Raw genomic sequence first — 14,527 nt, forward strand, 5'->3', positions numbered from 1 at the left:
ATTTTCACGCAAATTCTTCTGCTAGTTGGGGTTTAGTCCACTTCTATATCCTTCCCTTCAAGGCTCAGGGGTCCAGGATTATCTTCTGTGTCTGTGTTAACTGGTTTCTCTTTTCTTTGTTGAAGAAGGTCTGTGCGGTCTTTCTGCCTAGTCCGCCATCTTGCCATGGTGTTTTTTTTTTTTTTGTATGATGCGTCCCAAATATTATGTGCTTAATATTACTGGCTAGAAGAAGAAAATTTTGAGCACTAAAATAAGTTACCTCAATTTTATTCACTCTATACGTAGAGTTCTATTGGCTACAAATGTTACTGACTACATGTTAATTAGCGTGGAGGGAATGAGGATACACAGTGAAGATATAAAAGACTTGAACTCAGCTTCTTAGGAGCTTGCAAGAGAGACACAACTAGGCTTTGTGCACATGTAAATCAACTCTAATTCCAGTAACAACACAACTTAAAATTACCTACTTTCTTCCATCTAAAATTCCCTTAATCAAATATTCTTTTCTGTTTTGTTTACAACCGAGGTCAACAAATTACCTGAAAATATTCAGATACAGAAGTTTGCTTAAGTAAACATGTTAGACTGTTTTTATTGCCTGCAAAGGGCTTTCTTTACGAAAAGGTAAAAATGAAGTCGATTTCCAACATTAGCAGATAAACAAAACTTCTAAAAGACTTGCTCTATTGTGGAAAACTTTTCTGAATGGGGCAAAAATGCCTTCAAATCATTCACTCATATCCTTAGGAAAAATGATCTTAACCCTAAATAAAGGAACAAAAGTTCTCTGTTTTATCTGACCGTATTAAGTTGGTATGATTTTATTTTTTAAAAAACAAAAGAAACTTCGGATCTTTATCTAACTCTGTTTTCTCAATTAATTATAGTAGAGAGAGACGCAGGAAGACCTGGGGACAAAATGAAAACCAGTGTATGAAATTCTGATTAAATGAAGTAAGGGAAAGGGTTCTACTTTAATGTTTTATTTCTTTTTTTAAAAAAAGCCCTGAATCAAATAAAGCAAAATGTAAACACCTGATACATCTGGGTTACCTATATGGGTGCTTGCTATTTATTTGTATTCATTTTTGGAAATAAATATTTTCCAATCTTTAAATAAAAAGTTTAAAAGTTATTGTTTAAAGGAAATAATCAATACAACAAGAAACCTTGGTGGTACAATGGCGCTTGGTTGCTAACTGAAAGGTTGGCACTGGAACTCGCTAGCAGCTCCACAGGAGAAAAGATCTGGCAATCTGCTAACATAAAGATTACAGCCTAGCAACCATACACCTTGAGGGAGAGAGTCAGCAGGCCTGTAGGCTTGGGAATATAGTCTCTAGGGACATCATGCTCAAATGGCACAAGATAGTACATAAAAGTCTTGCTCTACATCCTACTTTGGTAAGTAGCCACTAGGGTCTTAAAAGCTTTTGAACAGCCATCTAAGATGCAACTATTGGTTTCCTCTCATTTGGAGCAAAGAAGAGTTAAGAAAATCAAAGTCATTTGCAAACAATTAGTCCAAGGATATGATGGTCCATAGGGATCTTAGCCTTCACAGAGACTAGAGGAACTAGATGGTGCTCGTCTACCAATGCCAACCACCTGGAAAGGAATCAAAATTGGAGATCCTTGATGGAGTGGGAGGAAAAATGTGGAACAAAATTCAAAAACAAAAATGACCAAAATTACTCATCAGATGGAGACTAGTAGAACCCTCACAACTATGGCCCCAGGTTATCCTTCGGATCTGTAACTGGACTCAGTCCCATGGAACGGCTCTCAGCTCAACAGTAGAAAAAGCTACAAGCAGAACACCTACCCCAGAGAGATTCACCCCTTAGATCAATCAACCATGAGACATCAGAAGGGCAGCATTTGTACAGAGAGAAAGTTAGACAGACAGGATATGCATAGATAAGAAAGGCACAGGGAAGGGGCAGTCAAAGGGAGGAGATAGGAGGAAAGCTTTTTATGGTTGGGAACTATAATCATGGCCGTGAAACCAAATATGCATGAACTATTGAGAATAAAATGAATCTGCTTTGTAAATACACACCCAAATCACAATAAAAAACTTAAAAAACAGATTACAATCTAGAAACACTATGGGCCAGTTCTAGTCTGTCTTATAGGGTTGCTAGGAATCAAAATCAACTCAATGGCACACTACAATCAACATATTTTTGGTGAAACTGTTCCTTGTAACTAATTATTGAGTATAGTTCAAAGATGTGGCATATAACTTACCATGCCTTTTCCAGTTAAGCCTAATTACAAGTTTCAGAATTCTTTTCAAAATGCTTCAGGGAAACACTAATAATCAGTAAAGCCAGGAAGACAACATGGAGTCTAATCATCATTTCTGATTTCTAACTGCATTATAACCATAACTAATTCTAACTATAGTATCTCAGTTAACTGATGCTTGAGGGAACTATAATCATGGCCGTGAAACCAAATATGCATGAACTATTGAGAATAAAATGAATCTGCTTTGTAAATACACACCCAAATCACAATAAAAAACTTAAAAAACAGATTACAATCTAGAAACACTATGGGCCAGTTCTAGTCTGTCTTATAAGGTTGCTGATGCTTGAGGAATGGAAATTTTCTAGTCAGTTGCATTTTCTAGTTTGGATTTAATAATTTATACCTATTGTTGTGAAAATACAGTATGGGTGAAAAGTCTTTAACCACAATATAATATATATGAATAAGACTAAGATTTTCTCATGAAAAGTCTAAAAGAGGCAGTCTGCTCTGTTTTTCTCAGCTGAAATTGAGGAAAGAAGATGCCAAGAACACATATATCTTAGAAGTTAGATTATATTGGGGGGGAAAAAAATGAACAGCTTTAAAATATATTTTTCATCTAGAAGATGGCTACCACCAACCACAACATTGAGAAATCAGAGCTCTGCTTCTCCGGGCTTTTTTCTTTTTCTTTTTCAAATCTCCAACAAAGGAAGGTCTCTTTTTTGGGTGAGTAGAAGGGAGAATCTCCTTTTAAAATGTAGAGAATATCTGGACAAAATTCAGACCTAGGGATCCAGGTAATGCTTAAATAATTTATTTAAAATGGGCCAATTTCTACATTTCAGAACTAAATGGTAGTTATCCTTTGGAAATGCAATATTTGGTTTCCTACCCTTCCTGTTTATCCACACTAAAGCAGACTTAAAGTTAGCATCTTTCTTCCTAAGTTCTAAAATTGGGAAGGTATCCTTTAAGTAACAAAAAAGCATCTATTTGTATTTCAATTAAGGACTTTTCTATTTTTAACTTTTTTTGTTTGTTTCAAACTGCATACCTTCTTAGAGACAGTAACATTGCTAACCTATATTTTTATAGGTAAATTTTAGCTTATAAATTTAGATATAAAATTCAGTTTACACCCAGATGTGCTTAGATTTTAAGACAGAACATGCCTGGTACTAACAACTCAGAAAACACAGCACCAGACACTGAACAAAAGCATGAACATTCACGTTCTTTAAAAGCAAAGTAGCGAAGGTAGAGGGGGTGAGTGAGAGGGCTGTTCTCCACTTCCTATTTGCTGCATAAAAGAGCTATCACAAAGTTACAGAAGAAACCTTAGAGGTGTCTAATGTAAATCCAATTATGTGTTCGGAAACTGAGACCCAAGGTTGTATGGGGGAAAATTTATTATCAGAACAATGTTTCTTTTCTTTTTTACATAATTTTCTTTGGTAAATGAACTTTTGTTCTTCTCCACCCACACCCATAATTTTAGCCACAGTAGGAACTGATTCTCCACTCCTTTACTTTCTGTGATGCAAGTCATTTCTTCTCTAGGTTCCATGTCTTTTACTCTTAAACTATTTCCACTATACCACTTTGCTTCCCTTTCCTAGGTGAGATGCCTAATGCAGCTTCTGTGGCTTAGAATAAAACTATTTTATAAATGTAATGGCTAACAAATCTAAAAATACAAAATTGTATACATACCTTACTGCTCCTTAATACAGCTGGCAAGCTCCTACCTCTGGGTTTTTGTCATTTCCTCTGTTCATGAAGTTATTTTTCCCGATGGCCATATATTTCACTCACTTCCTTCAGGTGACTTAATGTCACCATATCAGAAATGTCTTCTCTAATGAACCTATATAAAACAGCAATTCTCCACTCCCCTTATTTTTTTTTTTATAATTTCACCACCTGACATATTAAGTACTTAATATCTATTTTTTTGTAGGTTAGAATATAAATTCCACACAGCTCAGACATTGTTTTATTTACCTGTGGTATCCCCAAGTGTCTAGGCCAGGGCCTGATAAAATAAACACTCAATAAATAAATGTTAAGTGAATGAATATTTACAGTGTATATGTGATAAAGGACAATAAAGAAACAGATAAGAACTGTTATATAACTGTTATATATGTAACAGCTGTTAGAATGACAAGAATTTTCAAGTTTTTTTCTTTCCCTAATTTTATAAATGTGTTTATATTACTTATTTTAGCATTATTTGAACTGTTTGGCTACAACAAATTACTGAGATTTTTAAGCAGTACTTATTTCAAAATGACTTTTAAAGATTTTTCACCTGAAGCCTTTTTTGTCAGACAGGTAGGTAGCTAGTTAGAAGAAATCTATTATAATCTCTCAATTCCCTAAGATACTATGAAAACATCTTCATAGAACTATATAGTTAAGATATCATTGCACTGATTTGGTAGTTAAGCAAGAGTGAATCTAACATTAAAGCAGTGAGGCAACACTGTAAGAGGAACTAAGTGTTATTTCGTGATTGATGAGTTTCCTTTTCCTCAATTAAGCAAATTTCCCTGCCATAGGGATCTGAGTCACTGAGGGTTCGCAACATGACCAGACAGTTGATTATGTGCTGATTCTATACAGTTAAGTCTGAGATGTTACAGAGAAAACTGATTTACGATTATCCAAGCCTGAAGAAATAGTTACATACAATAATTTGTGGATATTCACGTTCTGCTCTAGAAATAATGGGGATGGGTGACACTTTTTGTCCTTTATTTTAAAAACGTAATATACTATGCAACTATTATATGGATAGGCTTATAGGCTGTACTGATTTATTATAAAATTCATCAGACTGATCTATTTTCTCCAGTAGATGATTTTATAAAACATGCTTTTAAACCCCCAAGTTAGCTCAAAAACATTTTATCAATAATCCCCAAATGAATAGTACTGTACTCAGACCAACTGCTAAATTTAACAATAACCCAGTTCTACAGGAAAACACATTAAAACTTTACCTTGATGTGCTAGGAACAAAACTATCTATGCTGTGCTGGGAACAAAACTCAGCAGAACTAGGGAGAAGAGTAAAGAAAACAGGTCTAGGCTTCTGGGATTTGGGTTAGGTAAAGACCTGAGGTAGGAAGAGTCTTCTGAGTAATATAGCATGTCCTCCTTCCACACCCTGCCTCAGAGATTGCCCTGGGTACATCTCATTCTACTTCCTATTGCTTTTTAACATTTCCCTCCTCTGCCCAAGTGATGATCAGAATACGCAGTTTCATGGCTCGCTCTTCTGTTCTGCTGTTCCTTAAGGACACAGGCCTTTTTAGTAAAGTTTTCTCTGCTCCCACTCACCTAAATGTACCAAATGTTAACAGGCTTTTTCCCAAGTCAAAGTAGATGCCTTGGAAGAAATCAAAGTTGTCATTGTCAAAAGAGAGCTAAAGAAATCAATCATATTTTCAAAAGGTTGTACAACATGACAGATATTTGGGATTAATACCTAAAATAAAAGAATAATTTGCTGTGAAATGAATACCAAAGTGTTAAACATACCTCAAATTTATGTCAAATGAGTATCATCTGCATACTGGCTCTCTTTTCATCTCACTAAACACAGTTGATTGCAAGGTTATACTGCCAGCTTTTTACATATTAATAACAAAAATATATTTGGTACAATGTACCAACATACTTTATTTAAACACTTTATTGTTATCTTCAATCTTTATAATAATACTTTGAAGTTAACTACTACTGTCTCAATTACTGATAAAACAAAAACTCAGGGAGGTTGAAGAAATCTGCTTAAGGTCACATAACTAAGTAAATTGTGTAATAAGTCTCTGACTCCAAAATCCATGAGCTTACACATGTATACAATTTGCCTTCTATACAACTCTACAGACAATGCAGGTACAACCTGTCCAAAAACAAACCCCTATTCTTTTCCACACATCTACTTCAACTAGATTTTCTTTTTTTTTTTTTTTTATATCTAACATTTAACCAACCAAGACTAACTAACTATCTAGAATCTAACCACATCTTTCCTTAGGACTTGCCACAATCTCAGTCAAAAGACGGAACTACAGAAAAGACTAAAGCTCAAGAAGTGTCCTTGCAAATATGCTTTATAATTAAGTTTATTCTCTTGATAAGATATAGCTAATTGAAATGGCAAAATAAAAGACTCAGATTCCAAAAATCAGAGTTAATGCAAGCAACATTTGATGTTATCAAATTCGAACATCTGGGATAATCTATTTGAGTTAAAATTCTTATAACAAAATATAACTTATTTCCTATATCCTTTTCCAGCTTTTCATTCCACCCTGGACACTGGCTAAACACCACATTTAGTGATGCATCTGTAGCAATCCTCTTTCATTTAAAACACTAACCTACTTGTTTACCTGAGTATTTCTGAAAATTATGTCACCAACACCAACCACTCATTTTATACACCAATTCTAAGTACCTTTTTTCTTCTAAAGAAATTACCACAACATAAGAAAGACGTAGGTAGCCCTTCCTCATTCACCTTCTAAGGATTTTATGACTTAAAGCTCTTTAGAAAAATACCTAATAATACCTTGTCATAGTTACAGTGTTTTCTATTTTAAGGTATTTTCGTATCTACTATTTCTTCCTTCAGCAGCCAAGTAAAGCAAGCTTTATAGTTTTTATTCTCAGACTGGAAAATTTCTCAGACACATTGTCACTTGGCCTGAGTCACGAGGGTGTTATGTAGAAGAGCCAGGACCAAATATTAAACGCAGTGACTCCTCATTCATTGCTCTTTCTACTATACATCAATGACTCTGCTAAAAAAAAAAAAAAAAAAAAAAAACTATATAATGCAAATAAGAATTATCCTAGGAAATAAAATTTATCCTTCCTTAAAATTCCTCAACCATTAATTAATCTATATGGACAGACAAAAATGGACACTGCCATCGACTCATAGTGACCTCTCCTTGGGTTTCTGAGGTGGTATCACGATGGAAGTAGATTGCCCAACCTTCCTTCCGAGAGTGGCTGGTGGGTTTGAACCGCCAACCTTCTGGTTAGCAATCAAATGCCCCAGGCACTATGCCACCAGAGTTCTCTAATTAATCTTTATTTATTATATATAAAGGAGGGAGAAAGTAAGTAAGGTACAACTAAAGAATACTAGCAAAATTCAACTATTCAGAATGTCTATGTAAAAAATGTCCAAAGAAAATAATAAATATTTATTTTCTTATTAGAGCCAAAGGAAGTAATAATTCATAGAAATTAAGATTAAATTGCTACAAATAATTTAACCACATTGTAGCTGGGTAACATAAAACCCCAGATAATAAAGATAACCATGACAGAGAAATGAGCTGCAGAAAGCATGCACAGAGAGGGCATGCTTTCATTTACAATAGCATGCTTCAATTAAATTTGCAGGCAATCTAAGGAGAGTGTAAAATTGATATATAAAACTTACCTACTATGTAATTAAAATAAAATATACATTTATAAAAAGTATGTTCTCCTTTTTTGGTCAGAACAAGCCAACAACAGCAAGTAGCCAGAAATTACCATTAATATAAAAGAAATATTTAAGAGGAAATGGATTTGCGAGACTCAATATATCTTCAGTCTTAGCTTCAAGAAATGAGTGATTATTTGCAATGAAGTTGGCAAGACAGGAAATTGAGTTAAAATTTATCAATCTTTTAAATGGCTTTTCTGAGTACAACTTTTTTTAAAGGGGAAAAATTCCTTTAGTAGTCTACACCTCTTTGTAGTAATGTATTTACTTCTACTATTCACCTTGAATCTTCAGATCTTACAGAAATAAAATAGATTATTTTTTAAGGTAGTCAAATTCATTAATTCAAATTACCATGACATTTCCTTTTATTAAGAGGAAAGTTGGGGAAGTCTAAATAACGAAAAGCCAAATAAGAGATCCAGGAAGAAATTAACTTAGAGGGCAACCAACTGTGTAGCTTATTCTTACCTTGGCTGTTTTTTTCGCGGGTTGACATTTTTGCTGGTTGAGACAAAAATGACATGTCTTACAATAAAACCTGGGCATTTTCTTAAAGTAACTATAGTAACACACATCTCCTTGATTAATATGAGCTAATAAATAACACTGAACTAAAATAAGTCAACATTCTTATCAATTATCAACAAGAATTAAATGTAGAAAAGCAAGATAAATAAAATTTTTAAAAGGTATCTAATTTACCTTGGTTGATGATGACATCTTTATGCCTAAAAAAGGAATTTAAAGAACATATTTATTTTATAATTTTATTTGGCTGACCACTAAAATCACCTGAAGAAACTCAAAGCTTCTATGCCTAGGCTACATCCCAAGCAAATTGCTAAAAGTGAAATCAAGGCATAAGTACTTTTTAAAGTCTCTCTCATTGGTCTCAACCAAGAACACAACACTGTTTTGAAAAACAGTGACTATTCCTCTATAAATTCACTAAGCAGTGAAAGCACAGAAAAAACTTTTGAATAATAATAATGCTCAAATCTCATGGTATCATGAGATTTATTATTTGAATAGGAGAGCATTAATAGGAAGATACAGCTTTCTTAGAAGACTTAAAAGAAAAAGATACAAATTAAATTATAATAGTTTAAAAAAATAAAATCCAAACCAGGCATATAACTGCACACACAGAGTCAAAGAATTGTTAATTTTTAGACAAAACTGAAGTATAATACTTGCCTTTACTTCTATAACTTTGATACTAATTTTTAAAATTTACTGTGCTAGAATATATATAACATAACATTAGCTATTTCAACCATTTTTAAATGTATACTTTAGTGGCATTATTTACATTCACAATGTGTGTAATCATCACTATTATTTATTTCTAAAACTTTTTCATCACCCCAAATAAACTCTGTACCCTAGTATCATGCAGTAACAATTCATTTCCCTTTATCCCAACCCTGGTAATGGCTAATCTGCTTTCTGTCTCTATGAATTTGCCTACTGAAGATACAAAGATAAACATACAATCACAGTATTTGTGCTTTGTGTCTGGCTTATTTGATTTAGCATGTTGTACCATGTACTAGAACTTCATTTATTTTTATGACTTAATATTCCATTATATGTACAATACCACATTTTGTTTATCCATTTATCTGTTGGCAAACACTTAGGTTTCCACTTTTTGGGTGTTATGAATAATGGTAAAGAACACTGGTCTCACTCTCTGCTTTCAGTTCTTTTGGGTATATAACTAGAAGTAGAATTGTTAGATATGATAATTCTAGGCTTAACTTTGTGAGAAACCAACAAACTGTTTTCCACAGTGGCGGTACCTTTTTACATTGCCACAAGCAACCCTCAAAAACTTAGGGTTCCAATTTTTCAGCACTCTCACCAATACTTTTTTTTTTTTGGATAAGAGGTATCTTAGCAGGTGTGAAGTGGCAGATCACAGTGGTTTTGATTTGCCTTTCTGTAATGACTAATAATGTTGAGCATCTTCTCATGTGTTTATTGGTCATTTACATACTTTCTTTGGAGAAATGTTAATTAAAGATCTCTGTTCATTTTTAAATTGTTAATCTGTCATTAAAAAGATTAACTGTTTAATCTTTTTTGTTAAGTTGTAAAAATTCTTTACATATTCTAGATATTAAATCCTTATTAGAATAGTATATAATTTGCTAATATTTTCTTATTCTGAATGCTATCTATTCACTTTCTTAATAATGTCATTTGATGCACAAAAGTTTTAATATTGATGAAGTCTAATTTATTTATGTTTTCTTTTCTTCTTTGTATTTGGTATATCTAAGAATCCACTGCCAAATTAAAAGTCATGAAGATTTACCCCTATGTTTTCTTCTAGGAATTGGGTGGTTTTAGCTCTTTAGGTCCTTGATGCATTCTTATTTTTGTATATGGTGTGAGGTAGGAGTCCAACTTCATTCTTTTGCATGTGCATATCCACTTATCCCACCACCATCTACTGAAGAGACTTTTCTTTTGTGGCACCCTTGTTGAAAATCAATTGGCCATAGATGTATGGGTTTATTTCTGGACTCTCAATTCTATTCCACTGGTCTATATACGCACTACCGTCGAGTCAGATCTGACTCACAGTGACCCCTCCTTGGGTTTCTGAGGCGATATTACTACGAAAGTAGATTGCCCAACCTTCTTTCCGAGGAGTGGCCAGTGGGTCTGAACTGCCAGCCTTCTGGTTAGCAGTGACATGGCTTATGTACTACGCCACCAGAGCTCCCACTGATCTATATAGGTATCCTTTATCCCAGTACCACACTGCTTTGACTCCTGTAGTTTACTAGTAAGTACTAAATCAAGAAATATGACTTCTCCAACTATGTTCTTTTTAAAGATTGCTTTGGCTACTCTGGATCTGGCTACTGAGGATTGAGGCTATTAAAGCCGGCTTTTCCATTTCTGTACAAAAGATTTAGAATTTTCAAAGGGGTTGCACTGAATCTGTACATTGCTTTTGGTAGTAATGACACCTTAAATCATTCTTGACATAGTAAGTTTTCCAAATCATGAACGTGGATATCTTTCTATTTATTTAGGTCTTCTTTAATTTCATTCAACAATGTTCTATAGTTTTCAGTGTACAAGTCTTTCACCTCCTTAATTAAATTTACTTTAGATATTTTAATTTTTAGATGCTATTGTAAATGGAACTGTTTTCTTAATTTCCTATTCTAATTGTTATTTTCTAGAGCATAGAAACATAACTGATTTTTGTATTCCGATTTTAGTAATTTTGATGTTGATGTTGCTCTCTATAATTTATTATTATTATCAACTGAATTTTCCCATAAATAAAAGCCTTTTAGCAGGTGGCTATAATTTTGTGCTACAAAAAACACTAATTTCTTAGAGAAAAATTTTGTAACAATGACATGTAATTTGACAGTTTAAAGACAACATAAAGTAACACCTAACATTTCCTTAAAGCTAATTTAAAAACAGAAGAAAAAAATTAGTTGAAAGGTTCTTCCTGGATGAGTGAAGGCATTTAACAAGGCAATTACCAAATCTGTATTATAATTGTCACTATTATTTTTAAAATTCATTAAGACAAACATTACTTGAAAAATATCTGTACTTTTTATTGTTAAAGAAAAATTTCTTATCGTTTAATCTCTGGATTAATAATTCTTATAATTTATAGTTACAAAAACAACTACACTTTTTTACAGTCACTGAATTACTAGGCCTCCACTTTTTCTTATGTCTTCATATAATCAAATTATATATAGCACAAATGATGATTTCTAAATAAATTACAGGACTAAAACTTTTGTCTATGATTATATATAATTTTATCACTGATCTGAAGTAAACAAGATACAAGACTATGATATTATAAAAAATGATTTCCTAAATTTATAATTGAAAATTTTAAATTAATAGATTTTGGGGGGCTGCATTGCTAACTACCCTACAACTCATCCAGTCTTTAAAACATCATGCAACAATAAATCCAAAGAGTAATTTAGAATGGCAAGCACATTTCCAGGAACCCTTAAGATGCTGAAAAAAAGATCCTGGAACTAAGAAGATATCAAGTCAAATCAGAACCTTAAAGAGACTATTATAAAAAGTCATCTTTTATCCAAGCAAAAAGCAAAGTTGCAAAGCGATTAATAGGCTATATCCAAGGAAAATTTCATGAGACCAGGCAGAGGAATTATAAACCATTTAGACAGAGTTAAGAATCTGTGGGCGACACAAAGACAAAGCATTTTGTAAATGTTAAACATGCGTCAATCAGATGAAGGGTGTTTTGCTTTCCAAATTTCCATTAGAGAACAGGCAAAACATTAAACTGATGAAATAAATAATACTTCTAAACCTTTTCAGAATGACTGTCATTTATTTTGCTAAAATCCTAATAAATTCTTAAATGGCTTAATATTTTCCTAAGATTTCCAAATTATGAAAATAAAATAACTGATAGTAAAGCTTACATCAGCATTTCCAAAACAGTCACATATCATAAAATTGGCTCAAATATTTGATTACAAGGCATCTGTCAGCATTTCTGACAGCTAACTTGGGTAAGTTATGATTCTCAGTGGTTTCGACTGGTTGCTGTTCCATAATGTAATATAATCACATCACTGTCCATAATATGATCTGATGTGATCAATCAATCAACTGAAAGGGAAGTTTCCTTAGGGATATAGTCTGCTTCCAGAATATAAATGGATATTCTGGTAGAGCTCACTCTCTCTTGACCCTGTATATTTCTCATCACATGACCTCCAGTTCCTGAAACGTTAAGCCTGCAGAAGTCTCCCGCCTGTCACCTGACCTGCAGATTCTGGATTCATCAATCCTAGCAAATACGGTGAGCCAATAGAGATCTCCAGCCTGCTGCCTGATCTATGGATTTGGGACTTGTCAGCTTTACAACTGTGTGATCCATTTCCTTGAAGTGAATTTCTCTTTCTCTCTATACATCTCACTAGTTTTGCTCCTCTAGAGAACTCAACTTAGACAGCACTGAACTTCCAGCATGCAGGTTTAGATCCCCAATTTAGGACCACACACGTTAGAGTATTTCTCCCTTCTCCCTCTCTCATAACTTTAAAATACTAATTATTACAGACACAGAGAGAAGCCCTCAAGCAAGCCCTCAGCATAGAAAAGATCAGATGACATAGATTCATTTCTCTACTCCAGCAAGAACTTATTCTCCCAAAACCCAAAATTGAAACTGAGATGAAGCCATAATGAAGAGCCATTTGTTGAGAAGAGCCCTTGCAAGCTGAAGGTTGTAATGGTGCCAAAATATGGTGAGGATAATTAAATACAGCAATTTTGTATCCACGGTTATATATTTATTCATAGTTACATAAAAACTGAAAATGTAGTCTATAATCTTATTATGAAAATGTTCTGTTGTGGTTTTAGAAGAGCTTATTTTACCTGTCTTTTATCAGATTAAGTTTATAACTTAGTTTGATTATTTTTTAAGGTCTTAATTGAGAAATTTTGAATATAATCTCATTTCCAAATGTGCTAAAATAAAGATCACAACAACAAAGAAGAAGAAAAAACGCCACCAGGCTTTTTTCTCAGAACTCATGGATAGCTAACTTTTTCCCAAGTCACAGAATTTAGGTACCATTACAACCATTCTCTAGCTCTGTACTCAGGGACAGTTAAAACCTTTTGGTGGGAGTAGAATTCTTGCTTTCTTGAGTTTGTCTGTGTATTTGGAGAGGCTGTGAAGAGGGCTGGGGAGAAGGTGATGCTCGAATTTGTGGACTTTGATCATTAGAGTGAGATTCCTCTTTTTTCTCTCTCTGTCCTTGTGGTTTTTCTTTCTTTTTTTCTGTACCGCTGTAAAATAAAGTATAACATGGAACAACACATATTTAAACAAGCGAAAAACATAAATCAAATGATGGAAAAATGATAATTATATAATTAAAAATCCTAAGTCATATATAGCTAATACAATTTTCACTGGTTTTACTCAATAATGAAAATAAATTTCTTTGAAAATTCTGGAAGCTATTAAAATCTTCCATGAAGAAGTTATAGGAATTCTTAAGCAATAGATCCTATGTAGACACCACTTTAGACTGAAATGGCTTCTAAAGCATTTTGTCATCTTAGCAGATTTTGGGAGACAACAGAAGCTCTCTTAACTGACCTCAATTTACCTAAATCGAAGGATTAGCGACATTTTCCATTTCTTTCTTTAAAATATACTAATGCCCAAGGCCCACTACATGCTCCTGTTTAGTGAGTTATTCTCTAGTTAAGTCTCCTATTGCTCTTATAAACTTCTGCTCCCACCAGCTGACTTTAAACTTAACACTAGTCAGCTGTCTTTACTTCCAATCCTGTTTATGCCACTTGTACTTATTTTAATTATGTAAGTTAGTTAAGTTAAAAAGAAATAAAATATACAAGAAAAAGAGAATTATAATTGCTATGGAAACTAAGTTGAATGTTCTGGAAAAACTCCATTAAGAATGAATTACTAAAAAAACTGCCATCAAATTTGGGTTCAGTAAGACAATAAAAAAAGGCTGAGAGAAAACATCATAGAAAGAGTCCTAACTCAAATTGTGTTGTGAGTTTTAAATGTCTAACTTTGTTTTGATAAATGAAACTAAAAATTATTTTTAAATGATTTGTGGGTGTATTTGATGTAAGACATTCAACAAGGAATCTGATCAGAGACTCAACTCTGCAAAGAAAAGGTGTAGGAAGTTTGGCTTT

At 33.3% G+C, this 14,527-nt stretch overlaps 1 protein-coding gene across 1 annotated transcript in view; it reads right to left on the reverse strand.

Moving 5' to 3' along the window:
- The window catches only part of EML4 (EMAP like 4), a 123,505-nt gene that overhangs the window by 70,742 nt on the left and 38,236 nt on the right, over positions 1 to 14,527 (reverse strand). The window contains exons 5-7 of the mRNA XM_042782495.1: positions 13,463 to 13,636; positions 8,498 to 8,523; positions 8,264 to 8,296 (exon numbers count right to left, since the gene is read on the reverse strand). Coding sequence (XP_042638429.1) covers positions 8,264 to 8,296; positions 8,498 to 8,523; positions 13,463 to 13,636 — 233 coding nt within the window. The remainder of the gene's footprint in view (positions 1 to 8,263; positions 8,297 to 8,497; positions 8,524 to 13,462; positions 13,637 to 14,527) is intronic.

Source organism: Orycteropus afer, unplaced genomic scaffold, assembly GCF_000298275.1.
Source record: "Orycteropus afer afer isolate SDZICR_OR568_19922 unplaced genomic scaffold, OryAfe1.0 scaffold00344, whole genome shotgun sequence".
Lineage (NCBI taxonomy): Eukaryota > Metazoa > Chordata > Mammalia > Tubulidentata > Orycteropodidae > Orycteropus > Orycteropus afer.